This window comes from Aulostomus chinensis, chromosome 17 (genome assembly GCF_037954235.1).
Source record: "Aulostomus chinensis isolate RoL2024-O1b breed Wild chromosome 17, RoL_Achi_v1.0, whole genome shotgun sequence".
Classification (NCBI taxonomy): domain Eukaryota; kingdom Metazoa; phylum Chordata; class Actinopteri; order Syngnathiformes; family Aulostomidae; genus Aulostomus; species Aulostomus chinensis.
Genome location: NC_141336.1, coordinates 25,473,157 through 25,498,692, shown reverse-complemented (window position 1 = coordinate 25,498,692; position 25,536 = coordinate 25,473,157). Strand labels below are relative to the sequence as shown.

Genomic DNA, 25,536 nt, shown 5'->3' with positions numbered 1-25,536 from the left:
CCATTTATCTGATTATCCTCAGGTGGGTCAAAAACAAGGTGCAACAAAAGTGGAGACCCTCCAAACGGGAGGATTTTTATTGGTTTAATCATTGATTGGTGTTACTGACATGGGTTACACTGAACACACTGGTCACTTGCTGATGTGTTGCAAGCAGTGTATTTTGTTGATCAACCACATGACAGTTAATCAACAGACACAGCGCTAATTATGACAGACGAGCCTGTGGAAGATGATCGATCCAAGAGATGACAGGAGTTCATCGTGAGAGGCAGGACAAAGAACAAGCCAACAAAGGCACACGCAACAAACTCGATATGAAGCTTTTTTTTGTCATTAATGTGAGAAGATGAAGTGAGTCAAAAAGAAGTCATGCAGGATTGATAGAAACATCTGCACGTTTAGGACCGCCGTCAGTGAGTACTTGAAAGGCAAACTACACTTTTTGGGTGAAGCATCGCCATAAAATGAAACATTGACTCGTATATAAGAGTGATGCATCTTTATAGTTGTAAATCATCAGAATGGTGGTCAAGATAAGGCAGAATGTGCATAGCACTGTTGGGTTTGGGTTGAGCTCCACGTGTGCCGACTGTCTGATTGGTTGTCACATGGTGAGATGTGCTGAGTCGTTAAAGCAACGTGTTATTGTGGCGAGATGTTCAGGACAGTCCGGATGCTATGGAAAAAACACAGAGGAGAAAAGAATTGATGTTTTCATCTTGTTGTGACTGTCAAGGACAATAACAGTGTCACTGGAGTGTAAATGCACCATTTGCCCTGCTTCAGCAGCTCAATGCCAACATTGATCTGGTCCAAGGCCATGTTGTGGGTAATGAACTCGTCCAGCTTCAGCTTCTTCTCCAGGTACGCTTTGACCATCTCGGGGACGCTGTCCTTCCCCTTAAAGCCTGAGGGACAAACAAGTTGGGCAAGCAAGAATATAAAGAGTCTGACTCATATTCACATTCAGCATCACACCCTGAGCCATGCTAGAGAATCAAATCATAGCGTTAGCAAAGGCGCGACCAGGAAGTCTGGTAGTCAGAGCCAATCATTCAGTCACCACTGCTCCTCTGACAGATTCACAAACACATCCAGGTGTGTCCTAGTTCACGTCATTCATTCATTCATTCATAACTGTCATCTGAAGGCGATGGGAAAGGTTCAGTTTGGTGGGTACGTGCAGTGGAACCAGAGTATTAGCAGAGATGGTCTCATCTGGCTCACCTCCAAACAGGGAACCCTTCCAGGTGCGACCGGAAATGAGGAAACCAGGTTGAGCAGATATCTCGTCCAGATCCGTCCAGCCAACAATCACACTCACGCCCCAGGCTGGCATGGTGGACTCTAAGGCACTGCGCTAAGATGGTGAAAGACAACACCGAGTCAGTGGCTGGGTTACCAGAAGCTGCTATTACGGCGAGCTTGAGTCTTCTCTCACCATGACTCCCACGTTCCCTGTACACTCCAGGGAGTAGTCCACGCCCCCATTAGTCATCTCGGACAGCACCTCATTGATGGGTTTGTCGTGATCCTTGGGGTTCACAAAGTCCGTGGCTCCGAACACCTTGGCCTTCTCAAATTTGTCAGGGTTGATGTCGACGGCGATAATCCTCTTGGCTCCAGCAGTCTTGCAGCCCATGACTGCAGCCAAGCCCACAGCTCCCAGACCGAACACGGCACACGAGGAGCCAGGCTCCACCTGAGGGAACGACAATTTAGGTTGGACATCTTAGTTCTCCACGAAGTGATGATGACAGTTACCCTTTCTCTCAAAGAAAGGGCTTGTGCCCGGGTCCCTCCTGGGTGGAGTTTGCGTGTTCTCCGATGAGTTCCCTTCAGGAGCAAACGTATACGGACCACGTTAGAAGGTTGATCCTCATTTCAGTGCTCTTGGTGAAAAAGCTGGAGTTCTGCTGTGGGTGTGGACCTGAGGACTCTATGTACTCACACACCTTTGCAGTGTTCACTGCAGCTCCAAATCCTGTGCAGATCCCACAGCCGAGGAGACAGACTTTGTCCAGAGGAGCAGCGGGGTCGATCTTAGCAATGGCGATCTGGTTTACTACGGTGTACTCTGAGAACGTACTGGTTCCAACAAACTGCAGCACCTTCTTCCCCTTACAAGTGAAGCTGGAGACCGGCGCTTTCTTCACATTGTGAGGAACAGTGTCCCTAAACAAGGTAAACTGTAGATGAAGAGGGGAGCCTGATAGAGAATTTGTTCTGTAACTACAGAGCTCACCATGCTCTCTCACACTGGTTGGTCCGAGGGCTCTTACAGAAGCGACATTCTCTACACTGGGAGACGAACAGAGGGATAACCTTGTCTCCTGAAAGCCAAAAACACTGTTGAGACACTTAACACATCCATTACACCCGTAAGACTGGATTCAATCTGCTGTCTCTTGGAAAGAAAGTGAAAGAACTGGAAAACCCATCATCCAGTAGAAACTGACCTGGCTGAAATTCGGTGACTCCAGGCCCAACGCTCTCCACGATGCCGGCTCCCTCGTGGCCCAGGACCATTGGGAAGTGCTCTTTGTTGACGTTCTCAAAGAGGTAGAATAAATCTGAATGGCAGAGGGCAGTTGCCACAATCTGCACCGGAGACAACGATCCCACAATGAGGACACTTCAGTCAAAGGCCCAGTCTGACCAGTGTCTGACCAGTGTCGCAGCTCTGGTTTGGCCATTGCAAAGGCACAAATGAAATAAAAAAGTCTCTGACTCGAGTTCACGAGTTTCTCACCTTGATGCGGACCTGGTTGACCCGGGGCGGCTCCACCTCGATCTCCTCAATCACCAAAGGCTTGCTGGGCTCCCAGGCCACTGCTGCCTTGCACTTGATGACCTAAGAGGACGTCCACATCACGTCAAAGTCTCAACAGATATTCATGGGCGTCCAAGAGTCTCCTGACCCTGCAGTTCTGTTTCCATTTATCTGTCAAGCAACTTTGAATCATACAATAGAAATGATGCAACAAATGTCACGGGATGGGCTTAGGACCCTGGGGAGCCTTTAAAGGCAGGGCGGGAGCAGCACTGCACTCTATCTCTCACTCTCTCTCTACCGGTGTGCAGACAGGAAGTGCAGGCACGCACGCAGCAGAAGGAACTCCAAACATTTGTCATGAAAAGCACCAGCACTTTGGGCAGGTTGGGTGCCGTAAAGGCCCGAGATGTCTCTGTGCAGCCTCCAGCCATCTGCATGCTGAAGGGTGTCTGTCACTTCATTCCTGGTTATTCTCAACTCACCACAAACCAGCTGCTGCGTGCTGTTCGTCGAAACTGCTTAAAGGTCTGTCTGTGAATGCAGTGACTGTCACTGTTTCCATTTTTTCCCTTCCTAATAATTAGTTTATTTTTGGGCCTTTTTGTTTCAAATGTGATTTTATGTTCTTTGTGCCTTTTTCTTTTGGTTATTTATTTTAAGTGGGCTTGGTGCTTCAGTGGCGGTTGGTTGTAGGAGTTGTAGTCCTAGCATTTAGTGACCCTTTTTGTGTGCTCGTCGTGTGGTTGCAGTGTAAACCCACTGGTCATTTCATCCCGCAGGATTGTTGATCATTTGGAGTGTATTCGGTCCTAAATGTGTTTTATGCTACATAGCCTACCTTCTCATACGGTCATCTGAACGAGTGAACGTGCCCTGGTCCAGTGTATGCTACAGTGTAGCTGCTAGCCCACTTGGTGTATTTTTATGACTATTTTGCAATAACTTTGATATTTGTTTGAGCCGTCAGCTTCCTGTCCTGGTTATTCTGGACACTTACCTGTCTGTAGTGAACCAGACTGTGACATCATAGGCATATTTACAAGAAGAAGCTAATTGAATCACTACAGATTTGGTGTTGTTGGCAGGACCTGGAGGCTAGATTTTTTTTTTTTTTTCCTGGCCCTGTTTATTGGTTTAGTCTGTTTGGGAAAAAATGGAAACAGTGACAGTCACTGCATTCACAGACAGACCTTTAAGCAGTTTTGACGAACAGCACGCAGCAGCTGGTTTGTGGTGAGTTGAGAATAACCAGGAATGAAGTGACAGACACCCTTCAGCATGCAGATGGCTGGAGGCTGCACAGAGACATCTCGGGCCTTTACGGCACCCAACCTGCCCAAAGTGCTGGTGCTTTTCACGACAAATGTTTGGAGTTCCTTCTGCTGCGTGCGTGCCTGCACTTCCTGTCTCTCTCACTCTCTCTCTACCAGTGTGCAGAGTGCTGCTCCCGCCCTGCCTTTAAAGGCTCCCCAGGGTCCAAAGCCCATCCGGTTACACAAAGAAGACGTTGCATAAACAGAACGCGCATTCGTTGTTTCCCTGAGAGACAATCAGGAACGTGATCACTCTTCAGTAATTGTCGTTAATTCAACTTTAAATATGCAGAGGCTGAAAGCAAAGAAGCTGCAACATGCAGGCTGAGTTGGAGGAGGTCAAGTGAGGAGAATTCTTTCCTTGGCTCGTACGGGACATAGTTCAGTTACGAAATATCGGTTATCATGTTATTCAGGTTTGGCTTATTTCCCTTCCTTCCTCTTTCCCTCTGGTGACCTTGTTTGCCCCCCCCGCACTTGAATTTATCACCCAGAACTGATCCGGTGGTTTCATAGCTCCAAAGGTCACAACAGAACCAGAGACATCAACCGAGTTAAAGGGTTTATTGGCTGTGAACGGTCCAAGCAGAGGTTGAGCGAATGCTTACATTCCTGCATGCTTGTAGCCAGATACACAGTGAACAGTTAAATACTGCACACCAGGGCAGTTTTACAGTATTTGCAAGGTTCCTTAAAAGTTTCGCATGTTGCAGAGAGAGTTTCAGCTGCATGGAGTCTCAGTGACTCAGCCGTCACCTCCCAGCACCGTTCTGAAGGTTTTTGAGACATCTCACAATGGTGCATCCAGTCGGATTCCCTCAAACCTCCAGTGAGTCAACATCACCACCGCCACCACCCTGATCAACACACCGCAGGACCACAGAGGAGCTGAACGATGATCACACACACACACACACACACACACACACACACACACCTTAACACACTCACCCAGGTGCTGGATCCCACTTACCTTACCAGCTGTGGCCATTTTTGCTGCTGAGACGATTCCACCAAGGAGGCGCAGAGCTGAGAGAAGACGGCAGCTGCAGGGCCAGAGAGGGGAGGAGACAACACCACATCCTGGGTCTTTTATTGTGAAATGAGTTGAACATGTGGACTTAACCTCTGGGTGTCAGTGCTGAAGGGAGGAAAGAGTGAAGGTTGCTCATCTGTCTGATAACCCTCAGGTGAGTTGAGGGAGAGACGTGACAAAAGTGGAGACCCTCCAAACATGGGTGTTTTTATTGGTTTAATCATTGACTGGTGTTACTGACATGGGTTACACTGAACACACTGATCACTTGCTGATGTGTTGCCACAAGTCATTTTCTTTTTCACCAAACGCACGACCGTTAATCAACAGACTCGGTGCTCAAGACCAGCCTGTATAAGACCATCAATCCAACAGCTGACAGAATTTATCGTCGGCATTCGTCTTTAGCTTCAAGGCACTTGAACAGAATCGAATGATCTCTGACGGGAGCGAACCACTGAGATGATCGCCTCCGCCGTCAGAGTGGTTTCAACTAAAGCTGCCAGTTCTCACCACGCTTCTCTATGGCTACAAGTGAACACATTTACAATGGACACGAAGCATCAGGAGCATCAACTGTCACACATCATGTCGTCTTGCACCAACAGAGCACAAAGACCCTCGAAAGGCTTGAAGGTTTTCCAGCAGCTCTTTCATCAAAGGACAGTTTTCTCCTTTGTTGGATGCAGTTCATCAAGTGCCAATCATCCTGAAGAGTACAGTGTGTCGTTTTCATTGAGGTGATACTTCACCCAAAGAGTATTTTGCCTTCCAAGTACTCACTCGTGCGTGTCCCGACCTGCCAAAGATGTTCCTCTGCTGAACTCCTCCACTACACGCTTTTTGAGTGACGCATCACGTTGACGGCAGCTGAGCAGCAACTCACAAGACATTTTGGTCAAACAGCATCATAAAGACAAAAAGCCTCAAGTGTTTGGATTTGACATCATAATATTAGGCTGTTAAAAGAATACAGTTCTTTCTTCAGTAACCTTGGTGGCCTCTCCTGCCGACGCACAGCGTGGGTCTGTTCCGCATCCGTAAGAAGAGCAGTGTAACTCCACCTTTAGCGCAGGGACATCGAACATTTCTACGTCTCCCGGTTGCAGTGACGAACACGGACAGATGTTCACCCACACGGCCTGAGGTGACATTCAAACAAGTTCCAGGAGCAGAAGAGTGAATGTGGTTGATCTCCAGTGGGTCACTCCTGTACCAGTACGAGGGGTGACTGGTTCTAGAAGACTTGCCAGTGCGCACACATGCAAGTGTAAACACAACATCCAGATAAACCAGAATGTGGAGGGAAGGCATGATATTTCTACCACAACATGTAAGCAAGCTCCCCTCCCCCCAGCCACACGCTGATTCCAGCCTTTCACGAGCATTGAACGATGGCTAACTGTTAGCACAGGTGGCACTGGAGCCGTCTGGATGTCCAGACACAAAGCAGCTGAGGTTTATGACACTAACGAACCCGAGTGGATCCTCTGATGTCATCTTGGAGAGACAGAACTGCCATTTCACAAAGATGATGTGATGAATCACAACTCTGTTTCTGCATGTCACTAAAAACCTAAACACAAGTTAAACCGATAGAAATCTTTAACAGGAAACAGAAGACGTGAGGAGGTCGGTCTACGATCCACCTCAGAGGACCAATGACGGGAGAGGCGAGGCCGACTGCAGCGTTGATGCATGTAGACCTTCCTGGCAGCACTGACGCCGTGTGCTCCTGATGGCTCTCTTACTTTACGGCGTCTATGAAGGCCAGTCGACTCTGGGTCACGAGTGTGCCGTGCAATGACCATCAGAGACTGAACATTCGCACGACCGCCACTGAGATAGACGCAGGAAAAGGTACAGACGAATGCAGAGTCCCTGGACCCGAGAACGAGCGCTGGTTGTGGAACTTCCCCACTGACGATGGAAGCCAGATGTTCGTCATCTTTATCCAGCCGGACTGATTCAGTCTCGGCAGAACATCGACGACAGTGTGGGAGGGGAGATGTTTGGTGAAGCTGTGCTGGGATGTTGCAATGAATGCTCGTGGTTTCCTGCACGTCTCATGCCTGTTCCCCGTTTCGTCAACGAAGGCCGACCAACCAGTCAGGTGAGAGATGCGTTTGTGGCGCTCGTTGTTACAGGATAAGAAATAAAACGATGGTCCACTTTAAACTCCTTTGGTTCGACAGCCATCCAACACAACTGGTACGCTTTGATATTTTTCATCTCCACTCATCAGAATGTCCACCACACAACAACACAGTGCTTCACCCCAAGTGTATTTCGTGTATTTAGTACTCACTACTGCATGTCTTGAGTTCACAATGATGTTTTTTCCCTCCTTTAATACTTCTTTGTGACTCCAGAATGCAGAAAGAGCCAGCCATGTATATTCAGCTTGAAGCTAACGGAGGCTGATGCTAACAGCAGCTGAACTCTCCTAAGATGCTGATTTCTGGGTGAAGCCTGGCTTGAACAACTACGAGTGCAGAGGTTGTGTCACACTGCTTTGATCTCTGACTTTGATCTCCAACTTTCGACTTTAATCTCTGATTAAGAAGACATGCTCCACCCCTTTACTCATTCGCTTTGTCTCAGTCAGCGCACCGGGTGAATTACGGCCATCACCTTTGATCTCTGGCTGCTTTTATAGCCGCCCGCACAAAGGCAGAGAGCATCAAAGCCACCCTGAATCTTGTCTTTCATCTCAAAAGCTCTGTTATCTCAGACCCTCAGCATCAACGCGGCACTTCCTCAGGGCGCCAGCAAACACCACGCTTGTCATTCGGAGGAATGTGTGTCAACCTAATGGAGTCAAAGACAGGCAGAGTTCCCGCTTTGCGCTTTGAACCAGAACTGTTCTGGTTCTACCAGAACAGTTCTGGATGAGAGACAGAACAGAACCAGAACAGTTCTGGTTCTTTGGATCGATGGTTAATTTCTCACTCAAATAAATGCCAGCAGCTCACAGTTTTAGAAACACTCTCCACCTCCCGTTCATGACCACGAAGCAAAGCTGCAAGCACAACAAACAAGATACCAAAGAAAACATTCTTAGAAACAAAATGGTACAAAAAAGTAACAAAAAGTACACAGGAGGAATCAGAGGTGCAGTTTTCAGTGTTCGCCACAAGTTCTGCTGTTTGAGTAAGGCAATGTACAGTTAGATGATCATGGAAAGTCTTTTTGTGGGGATGGGGGGTGGGCGGGGTTTACAACATGGCAAGCTAGTGACAAGTGCACATCTCGGTGCTTGTGGAAGACATCTTCACCCGTTCGGGAGGTCCATCAGTCGTCGATGTCCTCGTACACATTGTCATCAAACGGCCGAGACAAAGACGGCTGTATTCTGTGTCGTGAGTACTTGAGCTGAAGAAGATCTCCTACCTCACTGATGACACCCAGCGCCTGTCGACACAAAAGCAGGGAGACGTTCCAAGTTGCCACAAGTCAAAACACATCTGTTTGTGATGACAAACTTACAGGAAGCCAACATGAACGGAGGCGAGTGAGTCGCTTCGACTGAATGCTCCAGCTGGTCGTGTTCTGCACCACCATGCTTGTTTATACGTCATCGAAACAACGTGTTCGTGGATTACTGATCGGACCTCTGGATTAAGAAGACCTGGACTACACCAGCGACCTGGCGACTTCGGAAACGGACAGATTGAACACTTTAGCTGTTGTTAGCCATCAGTCTCCGAGTGGGCGGGGCTCTCATGTGTTGCTACGGGACATCAAAGCCACACAATAAATAGCTGAAGCTCCTCTTCGCTGTTCGTCTTCTTTTCACTGACCTCTAGTCGACCTCTAGGATAATCTCTGAGATTTTACATCATCTGATTGGTCTGGTCTGTCCGCCGTCAATTGATCATCTCATCTTTTTTCGGCTCATTGATTCTTATTCTTGTTTCTTAGAATACAAATGAGGCTCGGAAGGTTTAACATTTCTGCTTCTATCAGTTGCAGTGTAGAGGTGCGGTGAAACGGCTCGCCGGCAGGCTAACATGACATTAGCTTCATGAACGTCCTCCCTGACCAAGGGTTATTCTAGCTGTCGACTTCCTCCCGTACACTGTCGAGAGACATCAAACCTGCTCCTGAAGAACCTCCCATTTTCCTACTGGGACATTTCCAGTTTGACAGACGTAGAGTGTGTAAAAATAACTTTCTAGGACACAAACGCTGACCTTTGTAACTGCACTTTAGATGCAGTAAAGAAGATATTTGACTCACTAAAAGCCTCATCTAATCTCCCTCAGTGCCAGAGGAGTGAGGACTGAGCTGCTGAAACCCAACGCTCGGACTCTTTGGAAATGAAAGAGCTTTTATTCCAGTATTTTTGGCCGTGCCGTGTTTTGGCTTCAGAGACTTGTGTTTCCTCACGAGGTCAGTCTGCTCTGTTCTTCAGAAATGCACTTCAACCTCACACCTCTCTGTTTTCACTGCTCTTGCAGAGCCAAGTTCTTTTTCCTTCAACAATTATTACCAGAATAAAGACAAAGCTCATGGGACTCCTCTCCTGAGGGGCAGAGGAGAGAAGCAGGACACCTACAGAGGCTTGTAGACAGTAAAAGACTCTGTGTCTTTTTTTAATTTGGGGTAAAACGATGCAGCTTTGGTAGCTGGTCGAAGGCGCTTTGTGTGGAGGAGAAAACATTTGGAAAAACAACTCTAGTTTTCCTGCGATACTTCAGCCAAGAAGGTATTTTTGTGTCTTGAGTTCACAAAAGTGTTTTTCCCCCTCCTGCATCACTTCTTAGTGACTCAGGAATGCAGTAAGAGCCAGCCAGGTACATTCAGCTGGAAGCTAACGGAGACGGACGGCTAACAGCAACCGAACTGCCAAAAACATCCATTTCCTAACTTCCCAGGTCGTCTGGTAGACGCCAATAAACTCGACAAACTAGTTAACTCTCCTGGTCTGGTGCTCGGTCATGGAAGTGATCCGTCCGTCCAACCAGAGTCAGTCTGGACTTGATGAGCGTCTCGCTGTCTCTCTCCCTGCCAGCTGTTATGAGAGGCTAATCCTGTTCAGTCAGAGCAGCTGTTTTACTGAAGGGTTTAAAATGAAGACCAAGGAACTTCAAAGCTGCTCTCACATTTGTCACCAGAGGAAACGAGTCGTGGCGGTAATGAGTTACCCTGTCAAGCATGTCCTTGGTGTGGGCGGCTGAGATGCAGAAGCGAGCTCGGGACTCGATGATGGGCGTGGCGGGGAAACCCACCACCACCACGCCGATGTTCCTCTTCAGCATCTCCCTGCCGAACGCTCTGGTGGGACAAACAGGCAGAAGGAGTCGAGGACAGAGACACGGACGTCAGAGGGTTATCACAGTTAACAGTCACCGCTGTCAGACAGGACGGATGTAGGTTTGACTTGACAACAGCAACTCCAAGTACTGCAGACAACAGGAACGAAAAAAGGGAACTGCATCTGGAATAGGAAAACCACCATCCTGCATCAGGGCTGCTGCCTCACGGCGAACTCGACCTCTGACCACCAAAACCTCTCTTACTTCATCCGTCTTCCCCTCAGGAGATTTAGAGCCACAACCAACAGGATAATAAACTCGTGACCATGAAGCCTTTGACTCCCAGCAAACCAAAGATACAGGGTGTTCCTGATCATCTTCAAGTTTAAGAACTCCTCCTCCCACAAGGCATTGCATGATGTTTCTAGCCCACCGACGCTACACGACTTGACTTTGTGTTGCTGCTAGCTAACCTCTCACTTGCGTCAGAGAAAATGAGAACATTCTCATCAGAAACAGAAATCACGTTTCTGCAGACAGGCTCCTCTCAAACATTCACGGGACAGTGGCGCCTTCAATAAATGTTTCCATGGTAACAGCGCCCTCAGCCAATCAGAGACGTCGCTGACACATTTGGGATAGTGGGTAGTGTAGTCTTTCTCTGTGAGGTTGCGAATAAAATCCACTGATATCCTACAAGCGAGTCTCCTCCAGGAGCAGAAACCGTCAAGCTGCTGGCTGAAGAACGGCACCAACAGCCCAAACAGGAAGCATCAACACTCGGAAGTAAAGTGTTAAAAAAGAGAACCCATTCTGCTGATTTTCAAAATAAAATACTATTGATAAAGCAGCATGGCGTCCGTCCAGTTCCTCTGGAGGGCCCAGATTTAAATGTGTGACATTACTAATACTCTCCATTTGTCTCCAGGAGGGGGCCGACTCACCCGATCTTGGCTGGCATGTAGAGCATCATGGGCACCACAGGAGAGTCCTTGTTCCCGTAGATGATGAAGCCCATTTCTCGAAGCCTCTTGCGGAAATAAACCGTGTTCTCAGCCAGCTGTCGCACGCGGTCACAACCTGGGAACGATGTTGGAGCGCTGTCAGCAAACGTGTCTGACAGGCAGCACGAATGCACAAAAAAACCAACAACAACGAGACAGAAGGATGGAGGCACCGTTGCTGCCGGGCGGCGACTGGGATGCTGTTTGTCTTTCACGTTCACAGAAGTTACAGCTGAAAGTTCCAGAGGAAAACTACAGACGGAAGAACGTTCCAGTGGTTGAAAAAACACAAAACGATTCAGAGCAACGACAGGCTGCTGATGTTTTCTTTGAAGAGGTTTGGCGTGCAGCTGAAAACATTCACGAGTGAGCGAGCGAGCGCGGCACGAAGACGGCCTGCAGAGTCGACGTCTTCAGCTTCTCCTCACTGATGCTTGTCACCTCCCACTGGAGAAGAACACTTTCGATGGTTCGCTACACACGCTCAGAAACACGAGTCACAACAGGATATTTATGTCATATTCAGCCTCTTTCTAAACACGCCCACCCTGGTGCGTTGAGGTGAGTAATTATTCAGTCGGAGGCTGTGGTTGCTGGTAGGTTTTTGTCAACCTAAACTTGATGGGACAGTGGATATATTTATCTTTATTATTAATGACTAAGATAGTCAGGCTGGCTCTAATCAGATATGAGAAATGTAAAATAAGTTTCTGAAAGTAGAAAACCCCAGGCACTCATCGTGGTTCCACATACAGAACCCGCCAATGCGATTAAAGGCATTTGAACCTTCCTCTAAAGACAGGAGCCTCGGTTCCTCCCTGTTCTGTCCTACATTTCCTCCTCCACAGAGGATCCTGCTTCTGTGCGTCACCACCAGTTGCAGGCAGCTCTCCTGGTCCCGGTTGTTTCTTCAGGGTTTACAGTTCTAAGACGTTCACAACATTTTCTAGCAGAGAGTTGGGTTCTGGGTTCACAGCAGGTGGAACCTCCACGCTCCTCTCAGCTGAATGAATGAAGAAAATGAATGAATTTCGAAGCAACGTTGTCATGGCTTCTCTCCCTCTCTCTCTCTCTCTCTCCCCCCCCTCTCTCTCTGGTCTAGTAAGTGTGCACTGACATCTGGTGGCAGCTGGTGAGAAGTGCAGTAGGTTGCAAATATTCAGCTCTGTGGTAACTGAAGTGTTCATCCATCATGAGTCGGCACCGCGTCTCCAGTCTGTCATGTCTTTCTCAGCAACAAGTGGAGTGTGACTGTCCCGGCGTGGACTCACCGATGGTTGTGCCATCTTCTCCCATAATGCACTTCATTGAAGTGATGATTTGCTCCACCACAGGAGGAGACATGGAGGTGGCGTAGACGGCGCTGTGGGAGTGGCAGCGCAGGTACTCGATGAGCTCCTGCAGCCAGCAGACACACAACAACAACACGGCTCTGACTGAGAAGCTTAGCAAAGTCACACAAGAGACAGAGATGCAGGTTAACCACCGCGGGCGCTTCAGCGCCACAGAAGCTCCAGCGATGCGCACGTGGCGCTTGGCAGTAATTGAATGAGTCCAATAAAATCCTGAAAGAAATGAAGATTCCTGTGCTGTCAGTAATAATAAACCACCAGGAGTGTGTGTGTGTGTGTGTGTGTGTGTGTGTGTGTGTGAGTGACACTAGTCTTGGTTTACACAGTTCTGTGACACATGGGAGAGGAACTAGGTGAGGAATGCAGCACGAAGCTGTAAATCCACATGACCACGAGGACAAGTCTCACTGGTGTCACTGGTGTCACTGGTCTCTGTTGCAGAGTTGCCACTGACCAGTGGAACTTCAGAGGCGACCACCTGACTGTCACGTGTCCAGGTCTGTTCGCCATGCAGCGGAAGTGACTTGGTTTGATGCAGAAATGACGTCCCTACATGCTTCGTCCAGCAGAGGGCGCTGATTACATTTAAGACATTAAAAGCAATCTACTGTCCAAGGCACAAACCTGTTTGTCACCAATGTTTGAGCGCTGTTTTGGGGTTGGCTGTGTTTTACCATCAACAGAGACAGAGAATGAAGGGAAGTGGCTTCATGATCAGTTATCGGAATTCTTCCCGGTGACAGTACCTTTTTTCCTGCGATGTATCCGCCTGCAGCACCAAAACTCTTGGTGAAGGTGCCCATCATGACATCCACATCACAGGGGTCAAGGCCAAAGTAATCGACCACGCCTCTCCCCCTGGAGCCCAGCGCCCCGATGCTGTGGGCCTCGTCCAGGTACAGGTACGCCCGGTAGCGCTTCTTCAGGGCGATGACCTCTGGCAGCCGGACGATGCTGCCCTCCATGCTACGGGGAGATGTTCAGATTCATTTCTTCATTTCCAACCAAACGTTGGAGGCAGTGTGGCGCGCCAGCTGTTCTCTTCAATCTATGTTTTACTGCTGAGGCTGTAAAGCTGGAAGAGACTGGAGCTGCAGACATCTGGACAGCTCAAACATTACTCCTGCATTCATCATTCAGTGGGTGGACAGATAAAGTTCAGGCCATGAAACGAATGCTCTCACAGACGGAAGCCAAAACATTTATCTGTTCAAAGCTTTTACGATCCATGTCAGGCAGAATATCAGGCGCCAAGCAGAGGAGGAGCTAACCGAGCAGCGAGTCATCAACCCTCCAGAGGTGTTGATGGAGGAGAACTGCTGCTGTTCCAGTCCTGCTGGAGGTTTACTCTGCTCAGCTGTTGTCCAGCAACTCAGAACTACCTTAAGGTCACTGGGTGATACTGCATTTGAGCGTTGGGGCCCGTTCACGTAGGGGCGTGTTTACGGAGGAAGACGGCTTTCCAACTGGCCAGAAATGCGTCAGTGGAAAAGGTCACTTCTTGGGTTCTGATGTCAGGCCTCTCGTCCACCCGTCACGTTAGAAGTCCTGTGGTCTATGCCAGGCAAACGCCTCTCGTCCCCCGTCACGTTAGAAGTCCTGTGGTCTATGCCAGGCAAACGCCTCTCGTCCACCCGTCACGTTAGAAGTCCTGTGGTCTATGCCAGGCAAACGCCTCTCGTCCCCCGTCACGTTACAAGTCCTGTGGTCTACGCCAGGCAAACGCCTCTCGTCCCCCGTCACGTTACAAGTCCTGTGGTCTACGCCAGGCAAACGCCTCTCGTCCCCCGTCACGTTACAAGTCCTGTGGTCTACGCCAGGCAAACGCCTCTCGTCCCCCGTCACGTTACAAGTCCTGTGGTCTACGCCAGGCAAACGCCTCTCATCCCCCGTCACGTTACAAGTCCTGTGGTCTACGCCAGGCAAACGCCTCTCATCCCCCGTCACGTTACAAGTCCTGTGGTCTACGCCAGGCAAACGCCTCTCGTCCCCCGTCACGTTACAAGTCCTGTGGTCTACGTCAGGCAAACGCCTCTCGTCCCCCGTCACGTTACAAGTCCTGTGGTCTACGCCAGGCAAACGCCTCTCGTCCCCCGTCACGTTACAAGTCCTGTGGTCTACGCCAGGCAAACGCCTCTCGTCCCCCGTCACGTTACAAGTCCTGTGGTCTACGTCAGGCAAACGCCTCTCGTCCCCCGTCACGTTACAAGTCCTGTGGTCTACGTCAGGCAAACGCCTCTCGTCCCCCGTCACGTTACAAGTCCTGTGGTCTACGCCAGGCAAACGCCTCTCGTCCCCCGTCACGTTACAAGTCCTGTGGTCTACGCCAGGCAAACGCCTCTCGTCCCCCGTCACGTTACAAGTCCTGTGGTCTACGCCAGGCAAACGCCTCTCGTCCCCCGTCACGTTACAAGTCCTGTGGTCTACGTCAGGCAAACGCCTCTCGTCCCCCGTCACGTTACAAGTCCTGTGGTCTACGTCAGGCAAACGCCTCTCGTCCCCCGTCACGTTACAAGTCCTGTGGTCTACGTCAGGCAAACGCCTCTCGTCCCCCGTCACGTTACAAGTCCTGTGGTCTACGCCAGGCAAACGCCTCTCGTCCCCCGTCACGTTACAAGTCCTGTGGTCTACGCCAGGCAAACGCCTCTCGTCCCCCGTCACGTTACAAGTCCTGTGGTCTACGCCAGGCAAACGCCTCTCGTCCCCCGTCACGTTACAAGTCCTGTGGTCTACGCCAGGCAAACGCCTCTCGTCCCCCGTCACGTTACAAGTCCTGTGGTCTACGCCAGGCAAACGCCTCTCGTCCCCCGTCACGTTACAAGTCCTGTGGTCTACGCCAGGCAAACGCCTCTCGTCCCCCGTCACGTTACAAGTCCTGTGGTCTACGCCAGGCAAACGCCTCTCATCCCCCGTCACGTTACAAGTCCTGTGGTCTACGCCAGGCAAACGCCTCTCATCCCCCGTCACGTTACAAGTCCTGTGGTCTACGCCAGGCAAACGCCTCTCGTCCCCCGTCACGTTACAAGTCCTGTGGTCTACGTCAGGCAAACGCCTCTCGTCCCCCGTCACGTTACAAGTCCTGTGGTCTACGCCAGGCAAACGCCTCTCGTCCCCCATCACGTTACAAGTCCTGTGGTCTACGCCAGGCAAACGCCTCTCGTCCCCCGTCACGTTACAAGTCCTGTGGTCTACGTCAGGCAAACGCCTCTCGTCCCCCGTCACGTTACAAGTCCTGTGGTCTACGTCAGGCAAACGCCTCTCGTCCCCCGTCACGTTACAAGTCCTGTGGTCTACACCAGGCAAACGCCTCTCGTCCCCCGTCACGTTACAAGTCCTGTGGTCTACGCCAGGCAAACGCCTCTCGTCCCCCGTCACGTTACAAGTCCTGTGGTCTACGCCAGGCAAACGCCTCTCGTCCCCCGTCACGTTACAAGTCCTGTGGTCTACGTCAGGCAAACGCCTCTCGTCCCCCGTCACGTTACAAGTCCTGTGGTCTACGTCAGGCAAACGCCTCTCGTCCCCCGTCACGTTACAAGTCCTGTGGTCTACGTCAGGCAAACGCCTCTCGTCCCCCGTCACGTTACAAGTCCTGTGGTCTACGCCAGGCAAACGCCTCTCGTCCCCCGTCACGTTACAAGTCCTGTGGTCTACGCCAGGCAAACGCCTCTCGTCCCCCGTCACGTTACAAGTCCTGTGGTCTACGCCAGGCAAACGCCTCTCGTCCCCCGTCACGTTACAAGTCCTGTGGTCTACGCCAGGCAAACGCCTCTCGTCCCCCGTCACGTTACAAGTCCTGTGGTCTACGCCAGGCAAACGCCTCTCGTCCCCCGTCACGTTACAAGTCCTGTGGTCTACGCCAGGCAAACGCCTCTCGTCCCCCGTCACGTTACAAGTCCTGTGGTCTACGCCAGGCAAACGCCTCTCGCATCAGCAGATACCAGCCATTTAAAAACAAAACAAAACCTATTAGTGGTGAATATATATTTCATGAGATTTCCCAATGCTCAGGGAAGAAGGAAAAACTATTTTCAACATTCAGAATGTTTCTCAGGATGTGAATATCATATCAAATTGGCTTTGGATGGATTATTTTGGCTTCAGTCGTGTCAGCTATCGGCCGTACAGATGTGTGCTGGAGCTGCACCTCTGGAGACCAAGAATTCAATATTGCACATCGTGACAACAACGGCTGTGATGGACGAAGAGTAATGAGGCCGCACCTGTAAATGCCCTCGACCACGATGAGGATCTTCTTCCAGGGCCGGTGGGTTCGGGGCTGGCCGTGGACGATGGCCTCTCTCAGCAGTTTCTCAAGACTCTGCATGTCTGACGGGAAAATCACTTCCACTCAACACAGAGCGGCGGCACAAAACTACTGGCAGTTTGTCATCGGCTCCGGATTCTCATTGCTGCTTGCGCAGTTCCACAGAGCAGCTACATGCTAATCATCTGTAAAACCTCAGGCGCTAATTGTCCTGAGTGAAGAACTCAGCATCTGCAGAATGTTCTTGAATGTTCTTGAATCATCTCCACGTCGCTGATCTAAAGTGGTTAACCACTAAATATCACAGCGAGGATTCCAACCGTCCTCTCTGTCAGGAAACATGCTGGATAACAAGCTGCACTTCGTTAGCTGAGTGGCTAATTTCTCATTGCAAAGCTAATTACAAATAATTACGTATTAAATGTCACTGAAAAATATGCTCAACAGAGTGGAGCTCCCGTCTGGAAGGTGAAGCAATGTTGTCATCCACCTGAGAACAAATCCTGTCAACACTGACGCTACAACTACAACCGATACCTTACAAACATCTTACTAGACGTCCTGAAGCCTCACTGCTCGGCCTGAGGCTCGCTCGTGTTGGACAGGGTTATTTTACACGCGTGAGTAAAATGATGAGATGAGGTTTTGCATGTATGTGCATACGTGAGGATCAGCACAGGAACATGAGCGCTGCATGGGCTGGGAGACGAAGACCAGCTGTGACAGAAGACATTTGGGAAATGACAGCAGATGGCCGGACGTAATGAACGACGATAATCCACCTCCGCTGAGGGACCGACGGTCGCTCTCCGACTGGGGGAGGGCGCGTCTGCGGGCAGTAACTTTCTGTTTCACCCTCTACATGACTTAATGGTGATTTCTAAAAAAAAAGACAAGCCATGTATGATTAGCAGGAAGCTAATGGACAGCGGCCGCTAACAACAGCAAAACTGCATAAAAAGATGTGTTGTTGAGATGTGAGAGGCTCAGACCTTCAGCTGGACTTGCTGATGCATGAGACAGGAGTCAGCGGCTACTGCTAATTTACATTTCACGCGTCTCTTAGGGGAGATGAGAGCTTGCTAATGAGCTAAACTTCAGTTCAGCGCTCCTTCATGGTGGCGCCATAATCACGGCCACGCTAAAGTACAAGTGTTCTTGTTGGTTTCTCCCCATCTCAAAATAAGCTGTTAGCTCTTAGCAGTTGTTAGCCAACAGTCTTCGTTAGCTTCAAGCTAAAAATACCTGGCCGGATCTTCCTGCGTTCTGGACTCAGACAGAAGTGATGCAGGAGGGGAAAATAAACATCTGTGCGAGCTCAAAACACTGATTTGTGAGTACTTGAAAGACAAAACATAGGTTTGGGGTGAAGTATTTGAGGGAAAGGGTGTGACCACGTCTTCCACGGGTGTTTGTGGGCACTGACTCACTGTTGTGCTTGAAGACTCTGATGGTGGAACCGGAGAGTCTGGCTCCCAGCACCAGAGAGGCATGGTTCAGCTCGTCGCTCAGAATCAGACAACCCTGCAACACACCAGAAGCACCCACACGCTTGACTGCCTGGTGAGAGGGTGAACTATCACTTACCATCGACAGAGCCGAGAGGACGTTGAGCAACTGCTTCTATTGTGGAAGCCTACAGCTCCAATACCAACGAGTCCGTCTGCATTATTTCAACGGACAAGCGTGCAGAGCAGCAGTGTCAGATTGCTCAACAGCGTCAGCCAACAGACACTAAGCCAACAGGAAGCGCTTCCTCCCGCAACGACGCCGGAGCTCCTGGTGACTGGAACAGGAGGAAGGTGCCCACGTGTGCAAACAAAAAATACTTCATCTCAGGCCATTAAATACTAGCGCAAATACTTGGACGCACGATACAGTGGGACAGAGAGAGAGGAAGAGCAGAGAAGCGGCGATTAAATCTGAGTGATGAATATAAACAAAGCGCAAGAGACGAGGGGGGGCGCCGGAGGGAAGAAGCAGAATTAAAACCACAGCTGTACCAAGGAGCATCGTCCCGTCTCTCACCTTCCCAGCCAGCGCAGGAATGTTCATGGAATTGGTGGCAAAGCCCATCCCGAACGCCATGGCCGACTCCACGCCCAGGAACTTGGCCACCAGTTTCTCCATCTGCTCGTGTTGGTCCAGATTACCTGACAGACACACGCCAGTCAGCCCGAGGCAGCACAACACGCCAAGCTTCTCACCAAACAGGAACTCAGGTTCTGGTCACGTTCCAGTTTCTGACACTCAAAATGGCCGACCGGAAGAGTTTAGTTAACACTTCCATGGTGACAGCACGCTCCACCAATCAGAGACATCACTGATACACTTCAGGATTGTGGGTAGTGTAGTGTTCCTCAATGACATCCCAAATCAAACCTGGTTTTCCTGGTTCCTCCAGACGTGACGCCGCTGGGCTGATGATCAACTTTTCATTTCATATTTTGTCTTTCAATCTAAATCTTTTGTCTGTCAGCAGGAAACGAAGCTTCAGGAGTCACCAAACCTCTTCTTAAGCTGCTTGAACCTCTTTGGGACGGCAAAACCTTCTAGAACGTTTGTGTGTACAGGGATGAGCTCATGAGTTCTCCTGCTGCTGTGTTCACCCACAGCGTCAGCAGCAGGTGTGTGTGTGTGAGTGTGTGTGTGTGTGTGTTCTTCGTACCGATCTCCTGCCTGGTGCTTGCCACACCGACGCCGAACTTCATGGTGACCTCAGCTGCCGAGTCAGCACACAGACCTGAATTCTCAGCGAAGCCGAGGTAATTATACGAGCCCAAGTTAATCACATCCTGCACCACCCGACCGGTGTACCTGGAAGAGAGAGGAGGAGGTGATCACACACAGGAAGCGATCAATGAGAGGGGGCTGATGTTTTAGCAGGCTTATTAGTGTAATTAATACTGGCTGGCACACTAATTAAAAAAAGACTGAAGGGCAATGAAATGGCAAGAACACCTGCTTGTTTTTCTTCTCTGAAAACACCAACAACAAGGAAGTCCAAGTGTTTGTTCAGATTAGAGGCGGCGCCTCTTCAGTGTCAGCAGCAGAGCTGTTGGATTCCCGCACCTGGCTGACCCTGCCTGCACACCTGCCGTCCTCACAACCCTGCATCCCCTCTGCACGTGGTTTTTAGCTCTGTTGAGGTTTGGCGTGAACTGGTTCAGCTGAACGCATGAATTACCTCTGTGCGGCTCCAGGAAGCAGGAAGAGCCAGCGACATGTACGTGGAGCTAATGGCTATTAGTGGCTAACAACAGCTAAACTGCCCAGAAATGTCCCTTCCCAATCTCAAGGTTGTGAACGGATGTTTTTGGACAGTGTTGCTGTTGTCAGCTGCCTCTTCGTCCTTGAGTTTCCATCTAAACATTCAGATGTGACACGTCAAAGGACATGGATGGAAACCCGATCACGGCGCACCAGATCCCGCTCAGGTAGCTCAGCTCAGGTCAGAGTGAACTGAAATGTGTCACTCGTTCTTGGCATTTTTAGATGAGCGTGTTGGCGCAGGTCCGTGCCGCTCCGCGCTGCTCCTGCCTGAGTTGTGTACAGAAGCGTTTGCTCACTCAAAAGTCCAGTTGTAGTCATGGGAGGCTCGTTCCAGCAGGTCCATCTTGGCCCCGGGGACGCTGCATATGGGCCGGTTCCAGTTGTCTCTGATCCGCATGTAAAGGTTCCTGGTGTAAAAGTTCTCAAAGTCCTGGTAGAGGGGCACAAAGTCCTAGACAGGGAGGAATTAGAGCATCATGAGGGCGAGCAGAGAGAGCACATGACCAACAGAGAGGAAGAATAAGGGAAACTGAGCAGAACGACAGGTGTTGGAGTGCCTAAAGAGCTGCATTCCTCTCATACCTGAGTGCAGGTCACCAGGAAGGAACCTCGCATTTTAACAGGTTGCTGAATCGTTCTGCTCGACTTTCTGATGACTTTTTAGGAACTGGATGTCCTTGTGACCTCACCGCTAGTTTCCTTTCTTCAACATAACTAAATACTGGGAAACAATGGGCTTCGCTATCAAAAGTTATATAACGAGCTGAAAAACAACCGGAGCGGTCAAGGACGCGTTCCACACAGGCTGATAACGCCGCCGCTAACAGTGTGCCGACAAAAATGCCATCTTACGTGTCCCCACTGCACAAATGTGAGGGGAAAACAGGCTCGTATTGTGGAGGGCCGTTTTCCTGGAATGTATTTCCTGCTGGCTTCTGCAGGGCGACAAGATCACGTTACTGACAGTTGGAGGTTTTGTGTGTCTGTTGTGTGACAGCAAGGTGGATGCGAGTCCTCCCGAGCTGCATTGTTTGCTAAGATCACCTCAAAGCAACAAATGAGCTGAGCCTCATTTTCCGTGTGCCATCTATTGTTTCTATGTAAGCAGGCAAACATTCAGTCTCCCAGCAACGGAGCAGCGCGGCCTAATGAATCGCTGCCATTCACCGCCTCACCAACATCTGAATTCATTTTCCTTGACAGCAGCGTTGCTGATGGTCTTGTCTCTGCTGAACAACCAATCACAGGATTCCACACGTTATTAAGGTGCAGCGCTGAATGCACAATACGTGCGTCTGCTGCTGTTGTGTTCATGGCAGCAGTTTTCCTAACAACCACGGCAGAAGAAAACGGCGGTACGTCCGTCTCTGACTGGCTAACGATTTGTCTGATGGCTGGCAGACATGTTGTCTGCGCGGCGGCGGCTCGAGGAAGCACGGAGACGACTGGCGGGATTCTGGATAGCTTTGATGATGTCAGCCTGTGATGATCAAAGACCAAAGAGTGATTGAGATCAAAGTGAAGCTCAACGCTGAGGTTCTAGAAGGTCAAGTCTCATTCCTGTCCTCCATAGAGGAGTTGATTATCAGCCGTGATGTCACCACCACCTGAGGTTGGCTCACCACGAGTGAGCAGCTTGGAAATAATGGTAAGTGGTGGTAACGGTGGTATCTGCTCTACTACACTACCCACAATCCTCACACTGCTGTGGGTGCTGATCAGTCCCAGCTTCCCAACACTTGCCCGACTACTTTGACGGTCTCACCCTTTGCTCCTCCTTCTCCCTGGCGATGTGGCACCTCTCAATCTTCCAGTGGCGGAGGAAGTCTCGGAGGTAGCCGAAGATGGTGAGTATCCCGTAGCCCATGTAGGTGAGCACGGCCACCAGCATGGGGGTCTCCTCGAAAGACTCCAGAAATGGCCGACTGTACAGACAGCCATGGTGCGACGCGTCTTCACTCTGGCCACCGGGAGAAGCGACCACGTGACAACACAGCACTGAATACTCTTCACACACAAATAATTACAATCCATCGTAGAAAACTACTAAAGACAAGTACTGACAAAACACAACATGTAACTGGCACATGTGGTCACACAGCAGGAGGGAAATGTGCTTGTGTTGATATGAGGTGTTTGGGAATTCCTCGCATTCCTCGAACGCAGCAGCGAGGCAGGAAAATATTACAGCTCCACGATAAGAAACATGTCTAAAAACTATTTTGAAAATCAACTGATTCTTATTTTTCAGACAAAAAATACCCTGTAACAATCCAGCCTGTCGCTTGCGTGTTTCCTGCTCTTTTCTGTTCCCTTCGATTTCTTCAGTCTTTGATTTTTCGACGGTTCTTCATGAAAACAAGATGTCGACACGTTGGACTCGAGCTTCCAGCTATTAGCACATGTTCTGATCAGCCAATCTTCCTCATCTGTGTTCTCAAACCTGACTTTCATTTTATGTTTCATACTTGATATCAGACTGAATGAAATAATAATCCTCCAGGAGCAGAGCAGTGACGGGAATAATCCCTCACCCAAACCCGGAAAACTCAAACTCAAAGCTGCGCCGGGTCTTTGGTGATCCAAGTACTCAGGCAGAACCCCGTCACCGCGCACGTTCTCCTGCTTGGGATTTCTGGTTCCGGAGTTTTGGTACTGACACTGATATCAATACCCAGGAGCCAAATATTCCCAGCACCACACGCCGGTGCTGCGAACAGCGGCGGGATTCTTTCACACAGGCATGATCCCACGTGTGCCAGACACGGTGACCTTGACCTCTGACCAACAAAATCGTTCCAGGTCTTTGTGAGTTTGTGGCGATTCAAAGCAGTTGAACGGTTCCAGAGAACCACTGGACCACTGAGACGCACGGAAGCCTCCAGCCTCCATCCCAACATGATGTCATCCAGTGTCTCCACCTTCGGTTGGAGTTGGCTGCAGCTTCTCTAACTCACTTACAGGTGACTTACGTGCTGCCAGACTGGAAGTGAGAGGACGATGAGGGAGCTGAGGTTCTGGTCCGGCTGTAAACCAACGTGACAGGAAATCAACCACCGTGTGACTCAAGCCAGAGATCTGACAGCCACATCAGGATGGCGCCGGTGGTGCCCGCACGCGTCAGAGCCGCAGCATCTGAACTCTGCGAAGACTTACAGAACTAAGTGGACATTAACTTCCCAATTCTCAGTTCAGCAGAAAGAGAACCTCCACGCGGTCCTCCGGGATTACGCAACGCAGCCTCCCGCCACGCATCACGCCCCTGCTCATGGCTATGAGGCCCTGCATGTGACCGTCATGCCTCTCCCTCAAATACCTTACAGAGCTGCAACACTGACATTTGCATGAGCCACAGTCAGCTGAGGTTCAGTCACCAGGCACTCCACCACAGAGGCCAACAGCCCACAGTCACCGCGGCACCGAGAGATCCGCCGAGCTGCGTCCCGGCCGGTCCGGTTCTGCCTCCAGACTGGAGACCCAATGAGCTCTGACTTGCTGTGACGTGCAGCTACAACAAGATCCTGCACAGTCCAGTTGCCTTCATGACACAGCATCCATATTCCAGCTTTTCACATCCTTTTTGTACCACAACAGTGATAAAACCGTATCTTGACCCGGTGTGCAACAGCGGCCACATTTTGTACGTTCAGGCCGAGTCATCAAAGTAACGTGCCGTGTCTGACATCAGCCTGAACAGGTGACACGCGGCATCTCGGGTTTTCAGCTGGATTCAGACATTTCAGTAAAATCTGGCCTTGAAATATTTGAGGGAACAACTTTTGTCTCTTGGCCTCAAATTGTCCCTCTGTTCGCCCATCAGTGAGCGCTCATGTTCCAGCACGGGGCAGCGTCTCCTGTCAGCTGGGATGGGAACAGAAGATGTACCCAAGGGTGGAAATGTCATTAACCCTTGGAAATGCATTTTCCCAGAACAGGTGCGATGCTTGGGACCACTGGCGAGTAGAAACTGGAATGTTCCCGACTTTTACAGCCAAAAAGGCATCAAACACATGAAACGAACCAGAAGAGAGCGAACATTCTCCTGCATGGCTGAGGTCAGTTATTCAGTCTGAGATAAGAAATACGGACGAATGCAAGACGCAGGGCTAAAACTCACTGCTGCCTCTTGAGTAAACTCTCTGCTGATGAGATGAAGACGTCAACCTGCAAACCTGCTGCCAAACCCAGACAGACCAGCACCTGGCTGCTGCTGGCCTTCCTGGCCCAGACATCATCCCAGGGTTGGGGCAGGTCTCTGGAGTGACAGTGCCAAGACCAGGTCCTGAGGCTAAGGCTGATCCAGCTCTTAAATTCGTCATACATGTGTCACTAAAAAAGGTTCATATTTGTCACACCCACCTTTCTAAACAGCCCCCCTCTTCAGAAACACAGCTGAGGGTGAGTTCTCAAAGTTGGGATTATAATTAATTAGTGACCTCTCCGGAGCAAATATATCACGCCGAATAAATCGACACGTCACAACGATTACCCGCCGTTATTTGATTCGTGCTATTTGGGAGGAAATGTCGCGCCGAGAGCGCGGTTAATGTTGAAACTTGAATATTGTTGATGGAGTTTGGCGATCACACCATACGAGAATCGGAGCACGATGACGACAACAAACAGGAAACCGCATTTAAGATGTCGTGAGTCATGCAACGACACCGGCGGGCTGGCAGCTCCCCGGCCCCCCGGGTGGATGCTACCCCTGTTTCTCCCCGTCCCATCACGGGCCTCACCTCCTCCTCCTCCTCCTCCTCGGGATGGCGGCGGTGGTGGCCGGGCTGCTGCTGCTGCTGCTCACCGCAGCGGTGGAGGCTCTTCAGCAAGCCGTTCCTCTCCAACCTGAGTCCGTTCTTCGCACGGTGACACGCTTCCCCGTTGGCTGGCTCGGTCGCGGGGCTTTCGGTCATTGCTGGCCGACGGTTGTGGAGCCGCGACGGGAACTTTCATGTAAGTTAGGAAGACGAAGCCTGGCGCGGTGCAAGGCGGTGACAGGACGTTTACAACCGCGCTACAACTCCCTCCCTCCCTCACTCTCTCTCTCTCTCCCTCCCTCCCTCCCTCACTCTCTCTCTCTCTCCCTCCCTCCCTCACTCTCTCTCCCTCCCTCACTCTCTCTCTCTCACTCTCTCTCTCTCTCTCTCTCACTCACTCACGCACGCAGGCGCAAACACACGCGCGCGCACGCAAACACAAACCGTAGAACCTGAAAATCCAGGCGCTTTACGCCGGAAATCAACGCCCATTAATC

The 25,536-nt window shown here is 50.4% G+C and overlaps 2 protein-coding genes across 6 annotated transcripts; both read right to left on the bottom strand.

The window, feature by feature from the left end:
* Positions 1–49: 49 nt before the first annotated feature.
* On the bottom strand, positions 50–5,161 carry LOC147246923 (alcohol dehydrogenase 1-like). Its single transcript, XM_086183374.1, has 9 exons — positions 5,066–5,161; positions 2,756–2,857; positions 2,463–2,604; positions 2,249–2,336; positions 1,959–2,178; positions 1,445–1,705; positions 1,231–1,363; positions 773–911; positions 50–679 (listed from the first exon to the last, which is right to left on the bottom strand). The coding sequence occupies exons 1-9, from the start codon at positions 5,081–5,083 to the stop codon at positions 646–648; spliced, it is 1,137 nt and encodes a 378-aa protein (XP_086039500.1). The 5' UTR covers positions 5,084–5,161; the 3' UTR covers positions 50–645.
* Positions 5,162–5,339: 178 nt separating this feature from the next.
* LOC147246922 (serine palmitoyltransferase 2-like) lies at positions 5,340–25,307 on the bottom strand. Of its 5 annotated transcripts, XR_015109890.1 has the most exons (13): positions 25,022–25,307; positions 22,048–22,242; positions 20,579–20,733; positions 19,678–19,826; positions 19,038–19,162; positions 18,440–18,533; positions 16,966–17,071; positions 13,492–13,711; positions 12,665–12,791; positions 11,334–11,469; positions 10,279–10,408; positions 5,912–8,542; positions 5,343–5,837 (listed from the first exon to the last, which is right to left on the bottom strand). XR_015109890.1 is itself a non-coding variant. In XM_086183369.1 (12 exons), exons 1-12 carry the CDS (start codon positions 25,193–25,195, stop codon positions 8,423–8,425), a joined length of 1,731 nt encoding a protein of 576 aa, XP_086039495.1. In that variant the 5' UTR covers positions 25,196–25,307; the 3' UTR covers positions 5,343–8,422. The 5 variants fall into 5 exon arrangements, 4 of the variants coding, with proteins under 4 accessions (XP_086039499.1, XP_086039497.1, XP_086039495.1 ...); XM_086183369.1 differs by having other exon boundaries at positions 5,343–8,542; XM_086183370.1 differs by lacking the exons at positions 5,343–5,837; positions 5,912–8,542 and adding an exon at positions 8,562–10,164 and having other exon boundaries at positions 10,237–10,408.
* Between the last annotated feature and the right edge of the window lie 229 nt (positions 25,308–25,536).